At 58.5% G+C, this 18,503-nt stretch overlaps 1 protein-coding gene and 1 non-coding gene across 3 annotated transcripts in view; both read right to left on the bottom strand.

The window, feature by feature from the left end:
* The window catches only part of THOC5 (THO complex 5), a 30,204-nt gene extending 15,277 nt beyond the window's left edge, over positions 1–14,927 (bottom strand). For both annotated transcript variants that reach the window (XM_029049348.2, XM_029049350.2), the window contains exons 1-8: positions 14,852–14,927; positions 12,983–13,220; positions 8,953–9,096; positions 7,587–7,700; positions 7,392–7,489; positions 6,298–6,444; positions 3,868–3,982; positions 184–316 (exon numbers count right to left, since the gene is read on the bottom strand). In XM_029049348.2, the coding sequence (XP_028905181.1) occupies positions 184–316; positions 3,868–3,982; positions 6,298–6,444; positions 7,392–7,489; positions 7,587–7,700; positions 8,953–9,096; positions 12,983–13,078 (847 nt within the window). In that variant the 5' untranslated portion in view covers positions 13,079–13,220; positions 14,852–14,927. The remainder of the gene's footprint in view (positions 1–183; positions 317–3,867; positions 3,983–6,297; positions 6,445–7,391; positions 7,490–7,586; positions 7,701–8,952; positions 9,097–12,982; positions 13,221–14,851) is intronic.
* A 488-nt stretch (positions 14,928–15,415) lies between these two features.
* On the bottom strand, positions 15,416–15,498 carry TRNAL-UAA. The gene has a single exon. It is a non-coding gene; the product is annotated as a tRNA-Leu (tRNA).
* Between the last annotated feature and the right edge of the window lie 3,005 nt (positions 15,499–18,503).

Raw genomic sequence — 18,503 nt, 5'->3', positions numbered from 1 at the left:
CGCGCCGCCACCCTCGCGCCTCTCCCGGAAACGGGACGGGACCGAGTGGCAGCTTCAAGGCGGGGGACCGTGCCACCCAAGAGCCTCGGCGCGCGGCCCAGGTCGGCATTCCCCGGGGGGGGGGGGGGGGGCGACGAGCCACGGCCCCGGGCCCCGTCCCGGGGCGCCCCCCCGGCTACTCACCGCAGGCCTGGCCGTAGGCGCTGGCCTGGACGAAGAGCACGTAGAGAGGAGGGGGCAGGTGGCGCGCCGTCTCGTACTGCTTGTGGGCCTGGTCGAACGGCATGAACAGGTACTCCTGCACCGGGAGCGACGCCTGCGGGCGACGGGGACGAGTCGGGAGAAATGAAGCGACTGGCCCAGGGTCACACCTGTCGCTTCTCTGTTTCGTATTCGCCAAGGACCCGGAGTAGCTCTCTGCACCCCGCTCAATAAATTCCAGTACTGCTGCTCCTTCTTAACCTCTCTGTCACTAAAGTGGACCCATCTCGGGGGGCCCCGGCCAAGTTCCCCCCATATGTTAAAATTCTACTCATCACGACCTGGATTGAGCGCTGACTGTGTGCATTTTACCTTACTTAGCGGTCACTGTGGGCCCAGCATTCTACTGAACACCGGGGTAGAAACAACATAAGCAGGTCAGAACCGTGTGCTGAGGGCTGGGGTCAGATACCCGGCTAAGTCCCTGTCCCGCACGGGCCGCCCAGCCTTGGCGAGAGAACCGGCATCGAATCCCCATTTTACAGACGATTTCGTGGGGGTTCGAGCGGGTCTCGGAGGGCCTCCGGCTTCTGAGAATTCATTTCCTGTCTCTTCTCACCCACCCTCATCCCCTGGGGAAAGAGCACGGGCTTGGGAGTTAGAGGACCTGGCGGTCTCATCCTGGCTCCTCTCCCCGCCTGCTGTGTGACCTCGAGCAAGTCACTTGGCTTCTCTGTGCCTCAGTTTCCTCTTCTGTAAGAACGTCAGTGAAACGGCGAGGCCTAGTGGAAAGAGCCCAGGCCTGGAAGTCAGAGGATCCGGGTTCTCCCGGCGGCCCTGCCACCTGCTTGCTGGGACCCTGGGCAAGTCGCTTCGCGTCTCTGACCCTCGGTTTCCTCAATTTGGGGTTCACTACCTGTTCTCCCTGCTAGACTGGGAAGCCCATGTGGGACGAGGACTGTTCATTCATTCATTCCATAGTATTTATTGAGCGCTTACTATGTGCAGGGCACTGTACTAAGCACTTGGAATGTACAAATCGGTAACAGAGAGACGGTCCCTGCCCTTCGACGGGCTTACGGTCTAATCGGGCTCACAGCTACAGCTTACAGGCTTATCTCCACCCCAGCGCTTAGTACAGTGCCCGGCCCGGACTAACCGCTTAACCAACGTCACAGCCATCGTTACCATTATTATCATCTTGCAAAACTTGGCTGGGAAGCGAGGAAAAGGTGCGGTGGAAGGTGAGGCAAGGAAACGGCTCAACGTGGCAACGAGTTAAGAGCTCCGCGTTGGCTGGCCAAAGCCCCGGGTCTGACCTGATAAACCTGAATCGACCCCACCGCTTAGAAGAGCGCTTGACATACAGTACGAGCCAAAACCAAGTACGCCGCCTACAAAAGCAGCCTCGCTTAGCGAAGGCTAGTAGCTTGGACCCCCTCTCAGGGTCTCGCCCGGAGAGTTTCCGGTCCTCTACCAGCCTCGACTGGGGGAGGGAGAGTCGAGCAGAGGCCCGTCCGTTCCGTTCCCGGCTCGGGCAGCGGCCAGCGAGGGGAAGGCTACAAGTCAAAACTCATCTGCGCTGTGGGCGGCGCGGGGGAGGGTCGAGAGCGGAGATTAAAGTTCACAAGGCGGAAGGAGGCGGGCGTAAGCCGCTTCCGGATTTTTCCCAAGAAAACCCTGCGGATCCACAGCGGAACGACCGCAGAGGGAGGCGGGGCGTTCCGGGAGAGACGCGGCCGTGGCGTCGCTCCCGGTCGGAGACGACGCGACGGCGCAGGACAGCTTGGAAGCTCTGGGAGGGTAGGGATGCTGTCTGTGGCTCAGTGGAGAGAGCCTGGGCTTGGAAGTCAGAGGTCACGGGTTCGAATCCCCGCTCTGCCACTTGTCAGCCGTGTGACCGTGGGCAAGTCACTTCACTTCCCTGGGCCTCAGTTACCTCGTCTGGAAAATGGGGATTAAGACTGCGAGCCCCAAGTGGGACAACCTAACTACCCTGTATTCACCCCAGCGCTGAGAACAGTGCTCTGCACATAGGAAGCGCTTAACAAATACCAACATCATTGTTATTATTATTACTAATTCGATTGTCCCCTCCTGAGCCCAGGAGGCCAAGAATGACTCGAAGGCAGGGACGGTAGTTAATTCTACGGCCGACTCCACGCAGCACGCTCGGAGCTCCGTGCCAGGAGCGATCGGGTCTACTCTCCCACACAGTTAATAATAATACTAATGTTGGTATTTGTTAAACGCTTACTCTGTTCTAAGCGTTGGGGGAGAGCCAGGGTCATCGGGTTGTCCCACGTGAGGCTCACCGTCTTAATCCCCGTCTTACAGACGAGGGAACCGAGGCCCAGAGAAGTGAAGCGACTCGCCCACGGTCACACAGCTGACAAGTGACAGAGCGGGGATTCGAACCCACGACCTCCGACTCCCAAGCCCGGACTCTTTCCACTGAGCCACGCTGCTTCTCCTCCGTTAGCACACCCCTAGCTGCACGGTCAAGCAGCATGACCCAGAGCCAATGCCTGGAAGTCAGAAGGTCACGGGTTCTAATCCCGGCTTCGCCACCCGCCGGCTGCGCGACCTTGACCGAGTCACTTCACCTCTCGGGGGCCTCGGTTACTCCGTCTGGAAAACGGGGATCGAGGCTGAGAGCCCCAAGCGGGACAACCCTTCTACCGTCTCTCTGCCCCAGCGCTTAGAACGGCGCTTGACACCCAGTAAGCGCTTAACAAATACCATCATCATCATTTACTGAGCACCTGCCCAGCCCCGTAGTAAGCGCCGGGGGGGAAGAGTACGAGAAAACGGAGTCGGAAGCCGCGTTCCCTGCCCTCAGTAGGTTGAGAGTCTGGGTGGGGGGAGACAGGCATAAACGTAAATAAATTGCGGATGCGTATTTAAGTGCTGCGGGACGGGTGGATCAAGGGGGCAAATCTAAGAGAAAGCAGAGAGGATCTGGAACTCCTCGCGGGCAAGGATCACGTCCAGGGACTCCGCCGGCCTCTCCTAGGTGCTCAGTAAAGTCTCGGGACTCGACTGAGCGGCTCCGCTCCCTCAGAGCGCCCCGTAAATGCTCTGCTCGCTAGGAATGCCGCCCCGCGGGTGGGTGGTGGGTGGGATGGGCACAATCCGTCCCGGGGGAAGGAGGAGGGCACCAACCTGGGTCACCCTGGGGACGCCCTTCTGTATTTATCGGTAATTTCCTTTATTTTTATGGACGTCTCTCTACTTGTTTTGACGTCTGACCCCCCCCCTAATAATAATAACGTTTGTATTTGTATTTGTTAAGCGCTTACTATGTGCAGAGCACTGTTCTAAGCGCTGGGGGAGGTACAGGGTCATCAGCTTGTTCCACGTGAGGCTCACAGTCTTTACTCCCATTTTCCAGATGAGGTAACTGAGGCACCGAGAATTTAAGTGACTTGCCCACAGTCACCCAGCCGAGTGGCAGAGCCGGCATTCGAACCCACGCCCGCGGACTCCCGAGCCCGGGCTCCTCCCACCGAGCCACGCCGCTTCTCTGTAAGCTGGGAGTGAGCTCGCCGGGGGCAGGAACTGTGTCTTTATTGCCGTGTTGTGCTTTCCCACGCGCTCGGGACGGCGCTCCGCGCCCGGTAAGCGCTCGATCGATCCGAACGAACTGTCGGGGCCGAGAATTACCTGCATGATGCTGTTGAGGCGCGGCTGGAGGCTACTCAGGTACTCCTTCTTCACCTCTATCTCCTTCAAAATCTTCTCTTTGTTGGCCAGGCACTCTTTGTACTTCTCCGCCAGCCTGGCCGGGGAGAGGAAGGACGTCGTCACGTGCGTTCTTGATTTCCGACAGCATCCGGTGAGCGCTTACTCCGCGCTCGGCCCCGGGTTCCCCCACTTGGGTACCGGCCCGACCTCCCCCGGGGGCTCACCGTACGTTTCGTTATGCAAGCGCTCAGCACGGGGCTCTGCGCACAGTCTGCGCTCAGCGAACGCCACCGTTTGGGAGGGAGAAGAGGGATTTTACCGTTTTAATGACCACCGGCAGGCTGACGGCAGGGCCGGGTTCCGCGCTCCTGCCTCCCGAGGTCACGATCAATTCATCCGATCCTTTTTATGGGGTGCTTACTGGGTGCAAAGCACCGTACTAAGCGCTCGGGAGAGGACAATATAACGACAGACACACTTCTGCCCACAAAGAGCTCACGGTTTAGAGGGGGAGACGGACATTAACATAAACAAATTACATATACGGTATCCAACTTATTGAGCGAGTACTACGTGCAGGGCACCGTACTGAGCATTTGGGAGAGGACAATACGAGAGACAGTCGATCGTTGGTATTTACTGAGCGTTTTCTATGGGCAGAGCGCTATACTAAGCGCTTGGGAGTGTTCGATAAAGCGGAATTAGCAGACACATTCCCTGCCCACGACGAGCTTCCGGTCTAGAGGGGAGCTTCCAGCCGCTCCTATTGGTAGCGCTGGATTCGAGGCCCAGGAGTCCTAATAGAGTTGTAGCAAAGAGATTTAATAATAATAATAATAATAATAATAATAGATGATGGCATTTGCTAAGCGCTTACTATGTGCCAATCACCGTTCTAAGCGCCGGGGTAGATACGAGGTCATCAGGTTGTCCCACGTGGGGCTCGCGTTTTTTAATCCCCATTTTACAGATGAGGGAACTGAAGCCCAGAGAATGATAATAATAATAACGGCATTTGTTAAGCACTTACTATGTGCCAAGCACTGTTCTAAGCACTGGGGTAGAAACAAGGTCATCAGGTTGTCCCACGTGGGGCTCGCATTTTTTAATCCCTATTTTACAGACGAGGGAACCGAGGCACAGAGCGGTTACGTGACTTGCCCCAGGTCGCCCGGCTGACGGGTGGCGGAGCCGGGATCAGAACCCACGACCTCCGCCTCCGCCATCCAGGTGGGGTTAATTCTTCAGTTCTGCAGAACCGAGAAGCAGGAAATGACTGCAGTTCCACCAGTGAGCGGGCGGACAAGCAGTGTGGCCTAGTGGATAGAGCCCGGGCCCGCGAGTCAGAGGACCCGAGTTCCGATCCCGGCTCCGCCGCCTGGCTGCCGTCGTAACCTCGGATATGTCACGTCGCTTCTCCGTTCCCTCAGCCGTGAAATGGGAATTCGATCCCTCCTACTCAGTCAGAGAGCTCCAAGTGGGACAAGGACCGCGGCTGACCCGATGAGCTTGAATTTACCACAGGGTAAATTCACGTCGTCGGGGTCAGGGAACAACGTGACTACCCACTCTGTTATACCGTACTGTCCCCAGCGTTTACAGCGTGGCTCGGTGGCAAGAGCAGGGGCTTGGGAGTCGCCGGTCATGAGTTTGAATCCCGACTCCACCGCTTGCCAGCTGGGTGACTTTGGGCAAGTCACTTCACTTCTCTGGGCCTCAGTTACCTCATCTGCCAAATGGGGATTAAAACCGTGAGCCCCACGTGGGACAGTCTGATCACCTCGTGTCCCCCAGCGCTTAGAACAGTGCTTTGCCCATAGTAAGCGCTTAACAAATACCACAATTTATTTTTTGATTTTTTACAGTACTCCGCACACAGTAAGTGCTCGATAAATTCCATCGACTGATTGGCATCTAGTAAGTGCCGAACAAACGCCCCAGTTCTTCTTCTTATTTTTACGTGGCCCGGTATGGGATCGACTGCCATCCTCTCTCCCCAGCGGAGTGAGAGAAGACCTGTGGGAGCAACAGTAATAATAATGCTCTTTGATAATAATAAGCGCGGGATTGGTTAAGCGCCCTGTTCTAAGCGCTGGAGTAGGAATTCATTGTCGGACACAGTCCCTGTCCCACATGGGGCTCACCCCGTGGGGCTCACAGCCTTCACGCCCGTTTCACAGAGGAGGTCACCGAGGCCCGGGGAAGCTGATGCTCGAATCGTGTGACCGCCGGCCGCAAGACAGGAAGAGACGGGTCTCGCGGACGGGCCCGGCGACGTAGGTCGAGGCCCGGGAGATGGGGCCTCGGGAGTTCTCCTGACCCACCGGCAAGGGCCTGGATTCCTTCCCGGCTCGGGGGTGCCCCGCTCCCGGCCCTGGATTTCCTCGGGCGGCGGGGAGGACCACTCACCTCTTCCGCTGCTCCAGTTCCCAGTCCAGGCGAGCCAGCGTCTGCTGGTGAGGGTCCCCGATGGTGATGTCGCTCTTGCTGATGTCCGGGGGCGCCTCCTTGTAAAACTCATCCACGCTCACCAACTCGATTTCTTCGTGCTTCGACCTGCGGGCAGAGACGGGCGGAGGTTTACGGGAGAGCCCAGCCGGGGCTCGGGCGGCCCGGGGGCCTCCCCGCCCACCCGGGGAACCAACGGCACGGGGAGAAGCGGCGCGGCCTGATGGAGAGAGCGGGGGCCTCGGGGTGTGAGGATCCGCGTGGCATAGCGACTAGAACCCAGGACTGCAAGTCAAAAGGTCACGGGTTCTAACTCCATCTCTACCACCTGACTGCTGCGCGACCTTGGGCCGGTCACTTCATTTCTCTGGGCCTCAGTTGCCTCCTCTGTAAAATGGGGATTAAGACCGCGAGCCCCACGGCAACGGGGACTGTGTCCAGCCTAACTTCTATCTGCGTCGGCGCTTAGAACGGTGCTCTGCACGTGGTAAGCGCTTAATGAGTACCACAATCATCATTATCTGGGTTCTAATCTCGCCCCATCGCCTGCCTGCTGGGCGACTTGGGGCGAATCACCGGACTTCTCCGGGCCTCAGTTTCCTCATGTTTTCCCTCCGTTAGATGTGATAGCCACTTAGGCCTTGGACCGTGGCTGACCTGCTTAAATTCTCCGTCTCCCAGCGCTGGCGACAGGGTGTGGCCACAGAAACCGCCGGGCACCGTTATTCCCGGCCAAAAACGGTACAGCCCGCGCCGTGAGTCGGAAACGACTCGACGGCATCTGAAGAAGGGACAGCGCTCGGGTCGGCGCGCGGCACACAGTGAGCGCCTAACAAACCTACACGCGGAAGGCGCCAAATCAGTCAGCAGAGGCTCACCCAAAGGAGGCTGGCGAGGGCGAGAAGTCGCTTCCACAGGTCCTCCCCCGACAGACACCCGGGGTCCTCGCCCGCCTGGATTTTGATTTCTCAGGCCAGGACGACACAGCTCGTGCCGGCCCGGCCCCGCGATGCCCTCCCTCGCTCGCTCACCCGTCCACCCGCTCCTCTACTCACTTGAATTCCAGGCACTTGGTGATCTCTTTCTGCAGGTGCATCACCTCATACAACAGATTCTGGAGCTGGAGGTGATAGGCGTCCACCTTCTGCTTGGCCTGCAAAGGAGGACGGGTTCAGGGGAGGCCGGGGGGGGGGGGGGGGGCGCGGCCGAAACGAGGGGGCGGGGAGACGGCCGAGCGGGCCCCTTCCCACCTCGTGGGTCTGGTCCCTTCCCTTCTTCAGCCGGATGTGCGCCAGACGGTTCAGCTTCTTCAGGGTCATGAAGAGGACGCAGCTCTGGACTCGCCGCTCCTCGATCTCGGCGGCCTGCGGGGGCCCGGGGGGAGACGGTCAAGGCGGCGCGGAGAGAGCAGCCCGGCCTAGTGGGGAGGGCAGGGGGCCGGGCCGGGGTCTGGAGATGGAGAATCGGGGCCCGGCTCCGCCGACTGGCCGCTGGGTGCATCTGGGCAAGGCTCTTTAGCGTCGCCGGGCCTCAGTTTCCAAGCGGCGTGGCTCAGTGGAAAGAGCCTGGGCTCGGGAGTCCGAGGGCGCGGGTTCTGATCCCCGCCACTTGTCGGCTGTGTGGCTTTGGGCAAGCCACTCAACTTCTCTGGGCCTCGGTTCCCTCATCTGGAAAATGGGGATTAAGACGGTGAGCCCCACGTGGGATAACCGGATGACCTTGTATCCACTCCACTGCTCAGAACGGTGCTTGGCGCACAGTGAGCGCTTAACGAATACCGTCGTCGTCGTCGTCGTCATCATCATCATGATTATACCCGTTCATCCGCCCCCTCGGACTCTGAAGCAGGCGGGTCAGGGAATGGGGGCTAACCAGTGTGGCTTAGTGGATAGAGTCCAGCCCCGGAGTCAGAAGGACCTGGGTTCTGATCCCCGCTCCGCCACGTTTCCGAGATCTGGGCACGTCACTTCGCTTCTCTGGGCCTCAGTTCCCTCGTCGGGAAAACGGGGATTGAGCGTGAGCCCCATGAGGGACAGGGACTGTGTCCAATTAGATCGACCCCTACCTACCCCAGCGCTTAGAACAGTGCTTGACAGAGAGTAAGCACTTAACGAGTCCCATCGTCGGAATTAATATTATCATCATTGATCCGCATCTCTCGCATTCATTCATTCGTACTTACGGGGCGCACAGCGCTGTCCTAAGCGCTTCGGAAAGCACAGTACAATGCTAAACAGTGACAATCCCTTCCCACAACGAGCTCACAGTCTAGAGCGGGGGAGACGGACGGCAACAGAGATAAATGAAATGACAGATACGTACCCGAGTGCTCTGGGGGCTGGGTCTGCTGCAAAGCAGAGTCCGTCAGCCCTCAAGGGTGAGTCCGCTGTTTTTAGAGAGCGCTTAGCGGGCGCGCAGGACTGCACCGAGCGCTTGGGAGGGGCCGACGGAACCACACAACAGACACAGTCCCTGCCCACGGCGAGCCGAGGGGCTGACGAGGGGCGCCACGGCGGTAACGAGACCGGGACCTGAATCCGCGCTCGCCGCGGCCCCGCCGGCCTTCCCCCGGCTCCCCTCACCCACACCTTCTCCCTCCCCACCCCCGTCACCTACATTTTCCTTGCTGCCTTTGCTCTTCAGGTCTTGGATCTCGGCCATGATCCTCTGCAGTTCCAGACAGGTGTGCTTGTACAGCTCGTAATCCTTGTTGGCATCCCGCACGTCCACTTCCCCTTCTTCGCTGTAGTGCCTCCCGTCCTGCCGGCAGCCAACAAGGGGCCGTCCCCCGGGTCACTCTCCGGCCCGGCCGCACCTCGCCGGGCTCACGGGGTGGCCGGGCCTCACGCTCCGAGGAGCGTCCGTTGGCCGTCCTACTGGACTCGTCCGGGCGCTTAATGCAGTGCTCTGTACGCGGTAAGCGCTCGAGAAATACGACCGAGCGGGTGAAAAACCCGGGGATGGCCCTCGCCCCCCGAAAAATCCCTTTAATAGGAAGGGCGAGGAGGCGTCCCCGGGACGGGGGGGGGGGCGGGAGGAGAGGCGGACAGTCCATCTGCAGCCGAGAGGAAGCAGAGTGGCCTAATGGACGATAATAAACATAACGACGGTTATTTGTTAAGCTCTTACTATGTGCCAAGCACCGTTCTGGGTAAAGCCGGGGCCTGGGAACCAGAGGATCTGAGTTCTAATCTCCACCATCTGCCCTGCTGTGGCAGCTCGGATGTTTCACTTCACTTCTCTGTGCCTCGGTCTCCTCAACTACAGAACGGAGATTCGGCACCCGTTCTCCTCCTCAGCTCGTGGGCCCCGAGAGGGATGGGGACTGTTTTCGGCCCGACTGACCCGGCGCTCAGAACGGAGCTTGACACAGAGTAAGAGCGTAACAAATGACCCCCGCCAAAAAAATAATTTTATCGGTAATACTAATGACGACGGAAAAGCACGTGTTACCTAGTTTTCGCCAGGGAGCCGTGGGGGAAGCCGAGGAGCATTTGGATGCTCCCGGAATAGAGGGTGGGGGGGGGTTAAGTCAAAGCCTCAATCAAGCAGCACAAAAAAAGGCGGTAATAATAACAATAATTATGGTATAAGTCAAAGCTTCAATCAAGGAGTACAAAAAAAGGCGGTAATAATAATAGTAATTATGGTATTTGTTAAGCGCTTACTATGTGCCAGGCACTGTACTGAGCGCTGGGGCGGATGCAAACAAATCAGGTTGGACACGGTCCCCGTCTCACACGGGGCTCACAGTCTCCATCCCCATTTTCCAGATGGGGGAACTGAGGCCCAGAGAAGTGACGCGACTCGCCCAAGGTCACACAGAGGATAAGTGGCGGAGCCGGGATTCAGGACTCCCTGGATGCATCGGGGGAATCGGGAAAGTGGGCGCAATTAAGACAGCGGAAGGGAAACCATTCATTCGTTCAATCGTACGGATAGAGCGCTTACTGTGTGCAGAGCACTGTACTAAGCGCTTGGAAGGGACAATTCAACAATGGAGACGATCCCCGCTGACAACTGACCACCTTCTTTTCTTCCTCTCGCTGCGTTAGTGAAGGCGGGACATCATTTCCGCTCCTTTGGTTTGGTTTTCTTTAGCCCAAACGGATCACGAGCAACAGCGAGGCAGGGGACGGAGCCCAGGGCCGGTAAGTCAGGAGACCTGGGTTCTAATCCCGGCTCCGCCTCTCTCCCGCCGTCCAGTCACTGCTCTGGGCCTTGGCTTCATGTGTAAAACGGGGCCTGTTCGCCCTCCCGCGTAGACGGCGAACCCCGTGTGGGACGGCCCGGGCCCCCCCCCCATTGACGTACGACAGACCGCCGCGCCCCGCAACTGCGTTCATTCATTCGATCGGATTTATCGAGCACTTACTGAGCGCGGAGCACTGTACTAAGTACTTGGGAAAGGACGACGTGACAAACGGCGGCATTCCCTGCCCTTCAAAACCCCGCTAAACTCTCCGGTCTCCTCCTAGAGGCCTTCTCCGATCCCAGACCGAGCCCTCGTTTCTCCCCCGCCCCCTCCCTTCAGCATCACCTACGCACTTGGGCCGGGACCCCTTCGACACTCTGATACTCGAAGCAGCACGGTGTAGCCGACAGGGCCCGGGCCCGGGAGTCAGAAGGTCGTGGATTCTAATCCCGCCTCCGCCGCTTGTCTGCCGGGGGACCCGAGGCAGGTCCCTTCACTCCTCTGGGCCTCAGTTCCCTCATCTGGAAAACGGGGATCGAGACCGTGAGCCCCACGCGGGGCAGGGACGGGGTCCATCCCCATCTGCTTGGACCCACCCCGGCGCTTAGTAGAGTGCCCGGCACATAGTAAGCGCTTAACGCCGTCATCGCTATTATTATTACACCCGCAGCCCCAGAGCACTCACATATCTACCCTAAAACTGCCATTTTCCCCGTCTTTTATTTTAACGTCTGCCTCCCCCTTTAGACTCTGAGCTCCAAGTGGGCAGAGATCACGTCTGCCAACTCTACTAAAAGCTTGGGAGCGTGCGATAAAGTGTCCCGCGCCCCATAAGCACTCAATAAATGCCACTGATCAACTGATAATGTATCTAGCCCATCGTTTAATAGAGTGCTCGGCGCATAGTAAGTGCCTCACAAAAACCGCTACTGAAAATAATATTACCACTTTTCTAGCCCACGCGGAGCCCTGCCCTTTCCCCTTGGGACTAATAATAATAACGATGGTATCTGTTAAGCGCCGACTACGTGCCAAACACCGTTCTACGCGCTGGGGTAAATACAAGAGATCAGATCGCCCCACGTGGGGCTCCCCGTCCCCAATCCCCATTTTACAGATGAGGTGACTGAGGCCCGGAGAAGTGAAGTGACTTGCCCACAGCTGACAAGTGGCGGAGCCGGGATTAGAACCCACGACCTCTGACTCCCGAGCCCGGGCCCTGGGCCCCGGGCCACGCCGCTCCTTTAAGTCGGAGCTGGCTGACGGTGACCGCTGCCCTCGAGGAACCTCCGCTGCGGTGGAGACGCCAGGGACGATCGACGAGCCAGGGTGGCCTAGTGGAGAGCGGGCCCGGAGTTAACGTGCCCGCTAATTCCGCTGCACTTTATCATATATTTGTATTTTTGATGGTGTTTGTTAAACGCTTTCTACGTACCCGGCGCTGGACCAAATGCTGGGGTAGAGAGAAGATGGTTAGGTTGAACACGGGCCCCGTCCCACCTGGGACTCGCCGTTCTCGTCCCCATTTTGCAGGTGGGGTAAGTGAGGCACAGCGGAGCGAAGCGACTCGCCTCGGGTAACAGGGCCGACCAGGGGCGGAGCTGGGATTAGAACCCAGGTCCTTCCGACTCCCAGGTCCGGGCTCGCCCCACGCGGCTTCTCGTTTGAGCGCGGAGCGCTGTACTTGGTGGTCGGGAAACGCCAACACAACCAAGTCGGAAGGCAAGATCCCCGCCCACGCTCCACTTACAATCTATTCTTACGGTCCGTCCCGCACCTAAGGGCTCAACAAATACCACCGACTGAGTCACTTAACTGCTCCGTGCCTCAGTCTCCCCATCGGCAAACCCCGCGGGCTGTGAGGGCCCGGGTCCGATCCGCTTCTAGGGCATCTACCCTGGGGTCTGCATTTCACTTCTCTGTGTCCCAGCTCTAAAATGGGGGTCAAGATTGCGAGCCCCACGTGGGTCGTGGACTCTATCCAACCGCAACGTTTAGTACAGTGCCAAGGCACACCATAAGAGCCTAGCAGATACCATCGAAAAAACAGCACGCGCTCAGTAAACGTCACGATTATAGCAAGGCTTAGTGGCAAGAGCCCGGGCTTGGGAGTCGGAGGTCGTGGGTTCTGATCCCGGCTCCGTCACGTGTCCGCTACGTGATCTTGGGTAAGTCACTTAATTTCTCTGTGCCTCAGTTACCTCATCTGCAAAATGGGGACTGAGACCGTGAGCCCCACGTGGGACGACCTGATGAGCTTGTATCTACCCCAGCGCTTAGAACGGCGCGTGGCACACAGTGAGCTCTTAGAGAGGTGATTCTGACCAGCGCTTTGTACTCGCCGAAGCACTCGGTACAGTTCCCGCCCATAGTAAGCGCCCGCTAAATCGATGGACGGGGCCGCCCACCGCCGCGGGGGTCGAAGTCAGGCGTCCCGCCCACCCCACGTACCGGGTCGGCTTCGGTCCGACTGCGCTTCCCCTCCGGCGGGGGTCCGTCGTTGCGGATGACTTTGGGTTTGCGCTTCTTGCTCGATTCGGAGGCCATGACGGCGGGGTGGTCCAGCGAGGGCCCGGGAGGGTCCGGCGGGTGGGCCTGCGCCCTCCGAGCCGCACGTCAGGGCCCAGAACGGAACAGGACACCCGGGGCCGGTGCGCAGGCTCTCCGCGGGAACAAGGAGCGGGACGACCTGGGGCAGAAGAGAGAAGGAGAAGGGTAACACGGGGGGAGGGGGGACGGGAGGGATGGGGGACGTGGTGTTGTCAGGAGGTGTGGGAGAGGGACGAAAGGGGAGTGATAATAATAATAACGATAACGACGACGGCATCCGCTTAGCGCTACGTGCCAGGCACCGTTCTAAGCGGCGGAGTAGATCCAAGCTAATCAGGTCGGACACGGTCCCCGTCCCACACGGGGCTCACGCTCTTCGTGCCCATTTTTCAGAAGAGGGAACTGAAGTGACTTGCCCAAAGTCACACAGCAGACAAGTGGCGGAGCCGGGATCAGAACCCAGGACCTTCTGGCGCCCAGGTTCTAGTGGTGGGGGGGGGGGGGCGGGGGAAGGGAGTGGGGCTAGGGGGGTTTGCAGGGGGAGATGAAGGGGAGAAGAGGGGCGTGGGGGGGAGCTGAAGGGGGCAGGGGGAGGGGGTGCCCAAGGGGGGGAGAAGGGGGTGCCGTGGGAAAGAGATGAAGGGAGGGAGGGAAAGGGGGTGACTTTGGGGACAAGGTAGGGTACCGTGCAGGGAGCCCGAGGGGAAGGGGGTCCCGTGGGGGGAGCTGAAGGGGAGAGGGGAAGGGGGTGTTGTTGGGGGTGTACGAGGGGACTGAAGGGGGAGTGTGGGGGGAATGGGGGGGCTCGGGAAGGAGCTGGGGGTAGAAGGGGGTGACTCTGGGGGTGTGCGAAGGGGCGGAAGGAGGAGTGCGGGGGAAGGGGCTGCCATGGGGGGAGCTGAAAAGAGGGAGGTAAAAGGGGTGACTTGGAAGGCATGGGGGGGTGGGAATGAAGGGGGATGGAGAGAGGGGGGCCGGGCGGGGAACCCGAGGGGGGAGGGGAAGGGGGTCCCCTGGAAGGAGCTGAAGGGGAGAGGGGAAGGGGGGGCTGTTGGGGGTGTACGAGGGGGCCGAAAGGGGAGTGTGGGGGAAGGGGCTGCCATGGGGGAGTTGAAAAGAGGGAGGTAAAGGGAGTGACTTTGGGGGCATGGGGGGGGTGAAGAGGGAGTGTGGGCGAAGGGGGTGCCATAGGGGGAGCCGAAAAGAAGGTGGTAAAAGGGGTGACTTGGAGGGCGGGGGGAGGGAGGTGAAGGGGAATTGGGGGGGAAGGGGGTGCCCCAGGAGGAGCTGAAAAGAGGGAGGAAAAGGGGGTGACTTTGGGGGCATGGGGGGTGAAGGAAGTGCTGTGTGGGGGGGTGGAAATGAAGGGGGATGGAGGGGGGGACCTTGCGGGGAGCCCTGGGGGGAGGGGAAGGGGGTCCCCTGGCAGTAGCTGAAGGGGGGGCAGGAGAAGAGGGGGCTGTTGGGGGTGTGCGAGGGGGCTGGAGTGTGGGGGGAAGGGGCTGCCATGGGGGGGCTGGGAAGGAACTGAAAGGAGAGAGGGAAGGGGGGGCTGTGGTAGTGTGCTAAGCGCTCTGCACACGGTAAAGAGGACTGACGGAAAGAAGGGGGGGCAGCTGCTGAAGGGAGATGGTGGATCAGGGAGGGTCGTAGAGCCTGGGGCTGAAGGAAGGCCCTGCTGCAGCAGCAAGAGGAGGAGGAAGGGGAAGAGAGGAAGGGGAAGAGAGGAAGGATCTCTCCACCTTTTGCTCCCCCAATCCCGACCCTTACCAGCGCAGCCTGGTCAACCCTCCCTGCTCGTCCCTTCCAGCCTTGCCAGGCCCTGCCCGCCCCCGCCACCGGAAGAACCTCCCAGAGGCCCACCGAGACGACGGCGGGCTAGCGCGCCCACCGACCGGAAGCCCGCCCCCGCCCGCCCGCCGCCAGCACCACCGAGACGCGCCCGGCTAGCGCGCCCACCGCCCCGAAGCCCGCCCCCTACCGGCCCCTCGTCTCCCTGCCGCCTCCTCGCCGGGCCTGTGGTCGCGCCTTTCCGGGCCTAATAATAATAACCGTCATAATAATAATAATAATGTTGGTATTTGTTAAGCGCTTACTATGTGCCGAGCACTGTTCTAAGCGCTGGGGTAGACACGGGGGAATCAGGATGTCCCACGTGGGGCTCACAGTCTTAATCCCCATTTTACAGAGGAGGTAACTGAGGCACAGAGAAGTGAAGTGACTTGCCCACAGTCACACAGCTGACAAGTGGCATAGCTGGGATTCGAACTCATGACCTCTGACTCCAAAGCCCGTGCTCTTTCCACTGAGCCACGCTGCTTCTCTAAAATCAGCTACCAGGAGTGGGGTTCGAACCCACGCGGACACACGTCCATCGGATCTTAAGTCCAACGCCTTAACCACTCGGCCATCCTGGTGGACACATAATAATGTTGGCATTTGTTAAGCACTTACTATTGCAGAGCACTGTTCTAAGCGCTGGGGTAGGTACAGGGTAATCAGGTCGTCCCACGTGAGGCTCACTGTTAATCCCCATTTTCCAGATGAGGGCACTGAGGCCCAGAGAAGTGAAGTGACTTGCCCCCAGTCACACCGCTGACAAGTGGCAGAGCCGGGATTCGAACTCATGACCTCTGACTCCCAAGCCCGTGCTCTTTCCACTGAGCCACGCTGTTTTAACGGTGTTTGTGAATCCTTACTATGTGCCGAGCACTGTTCTAAGCGCGGGGCGGGGAGGGGGCTCTGCCACTTGTCAGCTGTGTGAGACAACCTCATGCATGTGGGACAACCTCATTACCTTGTATCTACCCCGATGCCTAGAATAATAATAATGATGATGATGGTATCTGTTAAGCACTTACTATGTGCCAAGCCCTGGGATAGATTCAAGGTAATCAGGTTTTCCCACTTGGGGGTCACAGCCTTAGTCTTCCGGCGCATAGTAAGTGCTTAATGAACACCAACATTATTATACCGCTAATAATAATGTGGTATTCGTTAAGTACTTACTATGTGCCAAGCACTGTATTAAGCCCGGGGATGGGTACAAGATAATCAGATCCCACGTGGGGCTCACGTTCTTTAGAACGGGTATTGAATCCCCATTTGGCAGATGAGGGAACTGAGGCACGGAGAAGTGAAGCGACTCGTCTAAAGTCACACGGCAGGTAAGTAGCCGAGTCGGAATTAGGACCCGGGTCCTTGTTCTTTCCCCGAGGCCATGCTCCTTACTTAATTGCTGACCATGTGCCAAGCACTGTGCTAAGTCCTGGGTGCAGAGATGAGATAATCAAGGCAGACTGTCCCTGTCATCTCCTCCAAGAGGCCTTCCCTGACTAAGCCCTCCTTTCTTCTTCTCCCACTCCCTTCACGTCGCCCTGACTCGCTCCCTTTATTCATCCCCCCTCCCGGCCCCGCACCGCTCATGTCCATCTCTCTCACGTGGAAAGAGGCCGGGCTTGGGAGTCAGCGGTCATGGGTTCTAATCCCGGCTTCGGGCGAGTCACTTGACTTCTCGGTGCCTCAGTTCCCTCATCTGTGAAATGGGGATGAAGACTGTGAGCCTCACGTGGGACGAGCTGCTTACCTTGGATCTCCCCCAGCGCTTAGAACGGTGCTCGGCACATAGTAAGCCCTTAATAAATACCAACGTTATCATTTTTATTTATTTCTATCCATGTCCGTCTCCCCCTCTAGACTGAAACCCGACCGTGGGCAGGGAGAAGCAGCACAGCCTGATGAATAGACCACAGGCCTGGCAGACAGGAGGACCGGGGGTCTTGCCCCGGCTCTGCCGCTTGCCCGCTGGTAGACCTTGGGCAAGTCACTTCACTTCTCTGGGCCTCAGTTACCTCATCTGTCAACTGGGCATTGCAACTGTGATCCGACTTGATTCCCTTGTATCTACCCCAGCGCTTAGAGCGGTTCATTCATTCAATCTCACTTATTAAGCATTTACTGTGTGCGGATCACCCTACTAAGCGCTTGGAAAAGTATAATTCAACAAAGAAGAGCAACAATCCCTGCCCACAGTGAGCTCACAGTCTGGAGGGGGGGTCCGTGGCCCATAGTGTTTGAACTATTTTAAAAAAAAAATGTGTCTGTTATAATATACCCTCCCAAACGTTTAGTACAGTGCTCTGCACACAGTAAGTGCTCAATAAATACGACTGATCGATTGACTGACTGACCTGCCCCGGACGGGGCTCACAGTCTGTGGAATGAGGCCTTTTCTTGGGCAGCGTACGTGACCCGGCACCTCCTTTGGAGTTTTAACACCTCCCTCTCCTCATCTCCGAATGTACCGATTTGTATAAGCGCTTAGTACAGTGCTCTGCACATAGTAAGCACTCAATAAATATTATTGAATGGATGAATCTCCGGGGAGTGGCCTGAGAATAAAATGGCTCAGTGTTGCAAAAGGGAAAATAAAAACGCTCTTCAAATTCAAGGAATTGAGGGTGGAAACCCTTTCCTCAGCGGCTGCTACTCGTACGCTGAATGGCTTCTCCCCAGCTAATAATAAATAATAATAATAATGCTGGTATTTGTTAAGCGCTGACTATGTGCAGAGCACCGTTCGAAGCGCCGGGGGAGATCCAGGGTCATCAGGTCGTCCCACCTGAGGCTCACAGTCTTACATTTTACAGATGAGGGAACTGAGGCTCAGAGAAGTGAAGTGACTCGCCCACAGTCACACAGCTGACAGGTGGCAGAGCCGGGTTTCGAACCCACGACCTCCGACTCCCAAGCCCGGGTTCTTTCCACTGAGCCACGCTGCTTCTCTAGTTCCAGAAACTTCCTCCACCCTCAGCTTCTGGTGGAGAGCAGGGAGAACAAGCCCCTCATTTTGATCCCCAGTGGCTTCACACCCCCCACCCCACCCCGTGCCCTCCGCGGAGGGCAAGAAGAGACGACACGGCTGATATTAAATATTTAATTGCCCCCGCCCCGTTCGCCCCGAGGGGAATGGACCCGGATCTCTGCCGTTCTCGGATCTCAGAGCCTTGCCGGGGGGCCTGGGCCCAGAGGCCCGGGAGAACGACAGGACGGGGAAGGGGGCTTTGGATTCGGGACAGAGGAACGGGGAGGGAAGACAGGAAGGAATCATCCCACGCTATAGGGATGGGAATCTACGGAAGTCCAGCCCCGTCGGTCAACGGGGCACCTTCCCGCCCGGCCGATCGCCGGACGGGCTCGGCTGGGGCTTTGGCAGCCGAAATTTGGGGATGGGTACGGCGGGCGACTGCCCCCTCCTCCTGGCTTTCCCCTACTGGGAACAACCCTCAGTCCCCCGCCCCATCTCTGCTGCCCAGAGGTCACTAAGCAGAAAGGAAGCAGAGGGGAAACGTTTTGACTCGGGTGACAGCGGGGAGGGGTGGGGAGCCAGCTCTAACCGCTGGACCGCTCTGCCTCTTTGGGC

Source organism: Ornithorhynchus anatinus, chromosome 21 (assembly GCF_004115215.2).
Source record: "Ornithorhynchus anatinus isolate Pmale09 chromosome 21, mOrnAna1.pri.v4, whole genome shotgun sequence".
Lineage (NCBI taxonomy): Eukaryota > Metazoa > Chordata > Mammalia > Monotremata > Ornithorhynchidae > Ornithorhynchus > Ornithorhynchus anatinus.
This window is presented reverse-complemented; position numbering and strand designations above follow the sequence as displayed.